The following is an 8,668-nucleotide window of genomic DNA, read 5'->3' on the forward strand; positions in this document are numbered from 1 at the left end:
CCAATATCGAAGAGCATAACAGAAAAAAATAATTCAAAAAAAATAATAAAAAAAAATATATCATGATTAACTTGTTAACCCCGCAACCATGTTTATAGGATTGGGATAACCCTATGACAGGAAAGCGAAGAAAAAACAAAAAAAAAACTAATTCCTAATAAATAAAACATTTGATTGATGAAATTGAAAAAATATAAAATTTAAAAAGAAACTAAAAATAGATTGAAGTCAACCTGTATTTTTTTAATTTTTTAAAAATTATTTTTAACATCATCAAATCAAAATGATCTGAAAGCACAAAAAATATTAAATTAAAGCAAATAAAATTTTTTTAATTTTTTTTAAAAACGTTTTTGAAACGAAAAAAAAAACAGGTTTTTTATAAACACGGCACAACCAAAAATGAACTTTCTTTAACAAAAAAAAAATCAGAATAATCTCAAATTCCACAAGTAATTTCCCGATGATACCACTCATAACCATCAATAAGAAAAGCAATGGTGGATCAAGTAAAATTCTGCCAACTACAGAGATCAGCAAAACTAGAATTAATTTGGGATTCTAAGAGCAGTTTAGCCTTGTACAATCTGAACTGGACTGACTGTATAATATGAGGAATCACTTCAGAGAATGAGAGTTGAGAGCTGGCTGCTGTGAAAATTATTGCATTTCTCTCTTTCCAATCAAAGTAAACAACACCGCATTCCACAATCATTAACTGAATTCATACCCAATAAGTCAATAACAATTGCATGTCTCTAAAAAAACGAATCTTTACACAAATCACAGAAACCTAGTATCAAAAAGAGCATCCCAAATATTACATGTCCTAGCTAGCAACAACTCCACTTTTGCAACATCATCGTTCCATGTTTCTTATTAGAGCTATCCAATTCTGAAGGGTGTAACTCAACTGGTCAGGTTTTAAATTTACTTTCTAGAGGTCACCAGTTTGAGTTCCATAAACCTCGAGCCTATTAGAGGATTATATGGTCGTTAACTTCAAGGCCCATGAGATTAGTCGAGGTACGCGCAAGCTGGTTCAGACACCCACATTAATCTAAAAAAAAAATTAGAGCTACCCAAGTAACAAAAAGAGCTTGCAAATGTCACATATCCTAGTGATCAACAAGAACCAAAATCACAATCAATCACCACTCCACGGTTCCTAAAATATAGCCCTTGCTCAAAATTACATCTTAAAAAAAAAAAAACCAAATATTACATAACATCACAAAAATGAGTAAATTAACAAATAAAACCTAGTGGGATCATATTCAGTGACCATTCTACATTTCTAAAAATTGAATATTTGATCAAAATTCAGCAACCCCAGAAACAGAACAGCAAGAAAAAAGTTGAACAACAAAAGAAAAAAAGAAAAAAGCGAACACCTTGGCATTCAAGGATTTGAGAGAGAGAAGCAAACCAAACATGAGCTTACGATCTTGCAGAGGATTAAGAGTGTGAAGAGGACGTTCCATTTTCTATAAAGCAAACAAAACTCCATTCTTATTAAAGACATACATCATGTGTGCATTGTTCCCTGATGTTAGTTGGTGGTGGTGATGATGAACTTATGTCTGACCCTCCCGAAAAAATGCATCTTGTGAGTTTTAACTGGACTGACCCTCATTCAAAAAATGTAAGTGAGACACTAAAAGAGATGAGATAATAATCATCAAAGAGGGAGAGCGAAATGGGAGAGGGAGGTCGTTTTTGGGCATTGGGCTTTGTAAACGACGTGTCGTGGATTGTTTATTATTATTTATTTATTTTTACTGCATGTTCAATATACACCTCTTCACCACACCCCAATCAACTACTATTATATTTATTATATTAATAATAAATTTTAAAAAATAAAAAATATATATATTATTTTAACATATTTCTATATCAAATAATATTTTAAAAATCAACCCTTGGCTGACTTTTTTTTAAATCAAGGCTACAAAAATAAAAATAAAGAGATGTTGACACTACATGGATATGAGCATTGAACAATCAAATAAGGGGCAAAAAGACCAGTACAAGTAGACTAACAATATGAAAACTGGATGGCAAGGGAGACATTTTACAACCGAAACAGTTTGTTTTCTGGAGTACTAAACAGCAGCGGTGAAGAAAGAAAGGAACACAAGCTGTCAACCTATTCTATTTTGCACAAAGTTTTTCTTCAAAACAAATAACACCGACTAACAAAATAGAGCACTGTTTTGGTTACAATACATTTCCATTTACCGGAACCAGCATGCGGCTCGGCTCAGTACTCCCATTTCCTCATCTCCATGCCATCAGGAGGGCTTCCCTCCACCGTCTTAGTACCCACTTCTTTCCAGTTTGTCGACAGCACCGTCCCGTTGGACTCCACCTGTTGTTATGAAAACAGCAGACAGCACAAACAAACATCAGGAAGCAGTTCCTTCACCCCATAAACATATGCATAACATAATTAATTCTAAGGCCTTACAAAAGACTTTTGCATGGCTCTTCTTGTGTCTTCATCAGCATCTTGGTAAATTTCTCGGAAAAATTTGTTCAAAGCAGCATCCCCATCTAGCTTCTCCTCTTTCTCCTGAAATCCGTAAATGATATCTCATGCTTCGGTTATGAAATGAGCACAAAACATGAGCGCAGAATCAACAAATATTACCTCCTTCTTCACTTCAGCTTCAATCTTGTCCCAATCAACTCTTTTTGGTTTTGATGAGGGATAGGTAGGCCTATGAGCAATCTCTGCAACATTCATCATGAAAAGCAAGCAATTTAGCAAGGCCATGCAGCATGCACAAGTTCAAGCTACCACTTAGAGGCTTAAAGCATCCCTGATCCTACCGACACAATTCTAACATAAACATTTCCAACACAAGCCCTGACCCCTTGGGAAATGCATCTCATCACACATGGCACATTCCCATAATAAGTCATCGGTTCTTTTGGATGTTAGTTACACAAATGAACTGCAATATTAGTTGCGAGAATTTCACCTATACTGGGTATAAAAAAATTTACTACACTAAATAAAGCACCAAGTTAGCTGAGAAAATGTACTAAATTAAATATTATAATTCATAACAATTAAAGCTTGATGATGCAAGATGTAACATGCATAATCTATCACCTTGAAAACAACAATGGGCAAGAGGAAGGGGTTAAAGAAAATGTTTCAGAAGCATGGATTTCACAATCAGTTCAGCCTCCAGTTAATATTGATAAACAGTTGTCTTTTACTCTTGTTTAACATATCAGATGATACAGATATGTATTGCTAGCCTCTTATTTAACATATGAGATGATACACATGTATTACTAGCAATTTGACATACCAGAGGAAACAGTAATCCTTTTTACCACCGCTGTCTCCTTCTTGTATTCAAGAGATGCCCAGTGCAGACCTGGTTCAGCTTTTGTGAGACGGATTTCAACTTTGGTGGACAAGACGTTAAATTTGCACTTGTCAAGTATAATCTGTTGGCACAAAATTTGCATCCAGAATAAGTAGCAAGAAAAAGCTTCCCCTACAGTATTACACAAAAGTAGAAGAGGAAAGGACTCAAACAATAGCAGTAGTAGAAGATGCTGATTATTTTATGATAACCCTTCATTCCTCTCATTTCAAACAAGTAAATGCTATAGAATCAAACAATTATAGCCTGCTCAAAAGAGAAGTAGATTCCAGAACGTTAATCTCAATCAATACCTTCCCAAATAAGCGAGTTTGAAAATAGTACGCATCTTCACCGGGAACATTAATGCGAACACTCAACTGCAAAGCAATCATCGCACATTAGAATCTAGAAGTTCAACCCCTTGTATCCAGAAAAATATACAGAGAAAGACTTCTAATTGACATGCATACAATCTGTTCACCAAAATCAACAGTAACACTGTCGGCTGGTATGCCCTTTGCAAATATAGTCACAACCACCTCTTCTGGCTTTTGGTAGAATTCATGCCTGTACAGTTCAGTAGACCCATTACGTATTCGCATGAGAAAAACATAAAAATAGTAGTATTCAGTCAGAATCAGAAACAATACTAGAAAGTTTCAGGATAAAAGCAATCCTTCACCAGCATTGCCTTTTAAAATCAAAACCATGAGATAGGAGGTGTCCACAAGGATACACAAGCGCAAATTTGCACTAACCTGTACTTTGACTTGGAAGGTGTTACCATTGGAGCCTGACAAGAAATGTCTTCTGGCTCTTCTTTTAGGGAAAGAGTGTTTACTGAGGCCTCCACTGCTTGGTTTTTCGTCTCACCAGTTTCCTCTGAAAGGACATGAAAAGTTTGTTCACAAGATCATTATAAAGCAACAATGTTCCTAAAAACACTAATACCATCCTCAACAATTTTGTTTAGATTAATAAACTATGAACAATTGGACCAAGTATTCACATTGATAATGATAAAAGAGAACTACATACCTGCAATGCGCTCATCACATTCTTTGATCAAGTTAGCGAATCTAGACTCTTCTGTTGCCAAAGACGCTCCTGCTTCCAACGCTGCCTTAGCTGTCTGATACTCCTCAAGTTTCATGCATGCAATACTGCAACAGAGATAGTGGCAAGGGAAAATCAATCAGAAAATCCAGTGAACAGAATCAGATCATTCATGAGAAGAAAGGTGTACAAATGCATGAGGTACAACCAAGGGCACTACTTATAAGACACAGAATCCTTACACCATGAAATAATGAATAACCAAAATAGAATTCAAGACAGAGTCATCACTTCTCGCTTGTGATCTCGATTTTACTACCACAAGAAACCCAACTTTTCTTCAGAATTATCATAAACTCACATTTTAATTCAATCACACACATACAAAAGCACCACCAATTATACACCAAAACACAAAGAAACCACAAACTCCACGCTCATAATTCCACTAAACCCCAAGCACAAATTCATTAACTCAAAAATCGAAAATCAAATCCAACAATAAACAAACGAATTCGCAAACTAACCCTTTCCGCAAGTGAGCTTTAGCCATGGAAGGATCCAACTCAATCGCTTTGCTTGCATCGGCAACAGCCTCTACAAAAACATACCAAAATACAAACAAACTTTCAGTCTCATTATTATTTTATTTTATTTTTGATAAATAGTCTCTCATTACTAAAATCAATAAATTAATCAAACCTTCATTAATTCACAATTACATATTAAAAAAATTCACAATTCTGTTACGATTTATTAATAACTAATTAACACAGAATATGAACAAGAAATCGTAAAACTAGGATTAAAAAAACAGAGAGCAAGCGAGAGAAAGTGAAGCGATATAAAGGAGAGAGAGGGGTTGATGTTGTGGTGGTGGTGGAGCGAGGGTTAGTTAAGCATACCGGTGAGACTGTTGAGTTTGATATTGGCCTGAGCACGGTCAGCGAGGAGGTCAGGATTGGTAGGGTTAAGAGCGATGGCTTGGGTGTAGAGATCGACGGCTAACTCGAAGTGATCGTCGATGAATGCTTCTTTGGCTTTCTTCTCCAGATCCGCCATCGATTGAATTCAACAAAAATCGATTCAGAGAGACGGAGACGGAGACGGAAAGTCTAGAATAGAGAGAGAGGAAGAGAATTTGATTGACTTGGGAGTTTTGTTGCTAATACGAGTCTATTCTCTACTAGTCACTCTTATGTTTTATATATGATTGGAAAAAAAAAAGAAGCAAAATTACTAAAAAGTTATTTTCATGAATAATATTGAGTAATTTTCTATTCGGCTTTAAATATTTAAGAATATAAAATATATTTTAAAAAGATTATTAAAACACAATAATTTATCATACAACAAGTGCAAATTAATTATAAAATATATGTAAGATGAAGTACTAAATGATTTTAACATTCAAATGAAGTTTAATACATATAATATTGAGATAAAAGAATTATTTTTTTATAATAATCATTGTAAAATGTTTGTCTTGTTTTTGTTTCCAAGCAAACTCGAGCTTGATTGAAAAAACAACAAACATGGCTTGAATATTATTTTAGAGCTTGTTATAATCTTAGAGCTCAACTGGAAAATGATTTAATATTTATATTATAATATTTAAATTGATGTAAAGTATATTTGGGAGTTTAGTTGCGATTGTTTTTCAAAAAAAATTTCACTCGAAAATGCATTAAAATGATAATTGTTTTATTTTAAAAATTATTTTTGATATCAGCACATCAAAATATCAAAAAATTATTAATTTGAAATAAAAAAATAAAAAAAATAATTTTTTTAAAAACACTTTTTAAATATAAAAAACAAACAGGAATTTAGTTGTTTACAGCCGGGGGTTTGTATTTAATAACATGGGATATGTGTGACTATTATTAGGGGATTTATTTTTTGGTAAAGATAATAATATAAAATGTGAAAGTTATTACTGATTAGTAATAAATTTAATTTTCTTGGCTTATTGGGTGAGTTCATGCGGTTTTTTTTTTCTTGTTTCCAGGCAAATAAGTGCCAAGTTGAAGTCCTAAATTAAATTTTAAAAAAAATCTAGAAAGGAATTAGAAACAAAATGAAAATAAAAATCAAATCGGCGAGCAGACACGCTTTCTCCTTGTTTTGGCTCCTTCAAGGAACGCGTGAGGAAAAAACAATGCACAGATGCTCAAGAAGAGAGAGAGAGAGTGACGATTGCTTGAGCAGTATTACAATAGAAAGGAATCTCTTTTCCATTAAATTTCCTGAAGCCTCATACACCAAGAAAAGGATCACCTCTATGACCACTGCGCTAGGGGAAATTTCCATGAAAATTAAAACCACTAACCAGGAAAGTTCCTACCAAAACCACGGGGTCAACAGCTAACCATCCAATTCATCTGTCTTCCTACCAATTCCCAGTATCAGTTACAGCCTGAAAGAGAAATTATCCTGTCATGTCCAATTAAGTCGCACCTTTAAGCAGAAAGAGAACTCATCATTCATGCTCACTGGGTGCCCCTGAATCTCACTCATCAATGGAGGTCCAATTAGCTATTACTGTAGCATGTAGTTTTTACTACACTCATTTGCCATAGGATCGTTTCCCTAGTAATCTGAGCATGAACAAGAGAATCACGTAATGTTCAAAAACCATCCAGAACTTTAAATTAACAAGAATTTCATATTGTAACTTAACTCAAGAATTTCATATTGTAACTTATCAGCAAATATTCTATCGATCAAGAATGTGCTAATCTAGCAGTAGTAATCTTAACTCAAGATCAAATGAAAATTTGTTGCTGACCTAAAATGGTGTCATGTGAATTTGTTATTGACATGTAAAATCAGGGCTTTGGAAGTACTTGTTTTACAAAATCAAACAAAGCAGGCATTCCAGCTACTATATTGTCAATCTCAAGCCTATCAGCAGTGGCTTTACTGATTTGCAGGGCACGAGTCTGCATAACAGCTTCACTTTCTTCTAATGTAGAAAGCTCTAGTTCGATTTGTTTTATCTGTTCATATGTGGCCTTCAGGTGCTCTTCCATTTGGGCAGCTTGATTTTGCAGTGAGGTAATTCGTGCTTTTAAGTTAGAGCGTGATCTAGCAGATTGGGAGATTGCTCAGTCCAAAATCTCGTATCCTTGCAGAGGCAGTGTTTCTGGTCGTGAACTAAGGGGGCAAGTAGCAATTGCCCCCTTGAGCCGACGTACTTTAGCCAAGAGCACTCCCATGCGGAGCTTCTTACATTCGTTACTGGCGGCGTTGATATCAGCATTTAAAAGGGAGCAGAACCTATCATTTTCAGTAGGAGAAAGCAACACTTGGAGTGACTGAGACAAAAAGATCCTAAGTTCAGATGCAGCAGAAATAACTGCAAAACCAGAAGTTGTTGTGATAGAAGAAGTTGTGCTTGTAGCCAGATTACCATCTGGAACATGGAAAGCAGAAGAAACTTTAACATGGTACTAGTTTGAAAGAAGAGTTGTACAAGGCTTGTGCTGGATGGAGTTACCTTCTGCAGTAAGCTCCAAATTAGTGCATTCAACTTGAGGAACACCTCCAGTACCATCAATGGCCATATTATTGGCTTGTTGGCCAGAACTCAGAGTTTCAGATGGTAGCGGCTACAGAAAGATTGCTTCAACAACCACTATCGCAAGAAAAAAAACATAAACAAAGTTGAAAGAGAAAGATGGTATCAACAATACCTCAATAATACAGCCAGATACGAGATGATGCTCCTGATCCTGGAGACCTCTTCCAGGTGTTTCTTTTGCAGTATAATCTTCTTGTACTGTTAATTCTTGTACTTGGTCATGAGCTAGACCAGAAACTGCTGCTTGACCGATGCCTGAAACAATAGGATATTGCTCCTCAGCCATAACAATGGCATTTGTAGCTTCATCAACAAGAAGATACAGAACATATAGTAAATTCATAAAGGGCATAGTAAGACTAAGAAAGACAAGATAAAGAATATTGACAAATTACAGATAACGTAACATACAAGCACTAGAAGTTTCTTCTTCCACTCTTTCCTCTCCTACATTTGCTACTAGCTTTCTCCTCTTTGCTTGTGGAGGAGCACCAGCTCCAATCTTTGATGAAGCCTTGTTTTTTGGGTTCGCTTAGCACTAGACTCGACATTAGAAACTGACTGTTGTTTTTCATCATTCTTCCAATCTTTAAAACAACCGTGTCTGTGTAGGCGTGTAGTTCCATTCCTGCTT

The 8,668-nt window shown here is 35.2% G+C and overlaps 2 protein-coding genes across 3 annotated transcripts; both read right to left on the minus strand.

Annotated features, from left to right (window-relative positions):
- Nucleotides 1–1,993: 1,993 nt before the first annotated feature.
- On the minus strand, nt 1,994–5,637 carry LOC7468358 (protein SGT1 homolog). Its single transcript, XM_006384044.3, has 10 exons — nt 5,354–5,637; nt 4,976–5,045; nt 4,431–4,555; nt 4,151–4,274; nt 3,863–3,959; nt 3,704–3,769; nt 3,330–3,471; nt 2,657–2,739; nt 2,474–2,578; nt 1,994–2,374 (listed from the first exon to the last, which is right to left on the minus strand). The coding sequence occupies exons 1-10, from the start codon at nt 5,508–5,510 to the stop codon at nt 2,267–2,269; spliced, it is 1,077 nt and encodes a 358-aa protein (XP_006384106.1). The 5' UTR covers nt 5,511–5,637; the 3' UTR covers nt 1,994–2,266.
- Nucleotides 5,638–7,540: 1,903 nt separating this feature from the next.
- LOC7494540 (uncharacterized) lies at nt 7,541–8,629 on the minus strand. 2 transcript variants are annotated; one of them, XR_008058949.1, is made up of 3 exons: nt 8,446–8,629; nt 8,147–8,289; nt 7,541–8,062 (listed from the first exon to the last, which is right to left on the minus strand). XR_008058949.1 is itself a non-coding variant. In XM_024599616.2 (2 exons), exons 1-2 carry the CDS (start codon nt 8,318–8,320, stop codon nt 7,904–7,906), a joined length of 333 nt encoding a protein of 110 aa, XP_024455384.2. In that variant the 5' UTR covers nt 8,321–8,333; the 3' UTR covers nt 7,541–7,903. The 2 variants fall into 2 exon arrangements, 1 of the variants encoding a protein (XP_024455384.2); XM_024599616.2 differs by lacking the exon at nt 8,446–8,629 and having other exon boundaries at nt 8,147–8,333.
- Nucleotides 8,630–8,668: the final 39 nt, after the last annotated feature.

The sequence above is a fragment of the Populus trichocarpa genome, chromosome 4 (genome assembly GCF_000002775.5).
Source record: "Populus trichocarpa isolate Nisqually-1 chromosome 4, P.trichocarpa_v4.1, whole genome shotgun sequence".
Lineage (NCBI taxonomy): Eukaryota > Viridiplantae > Streptophyta > Magnoliopsida > Malpighiales > Salicaceae > Populus > Populus trichocarpa.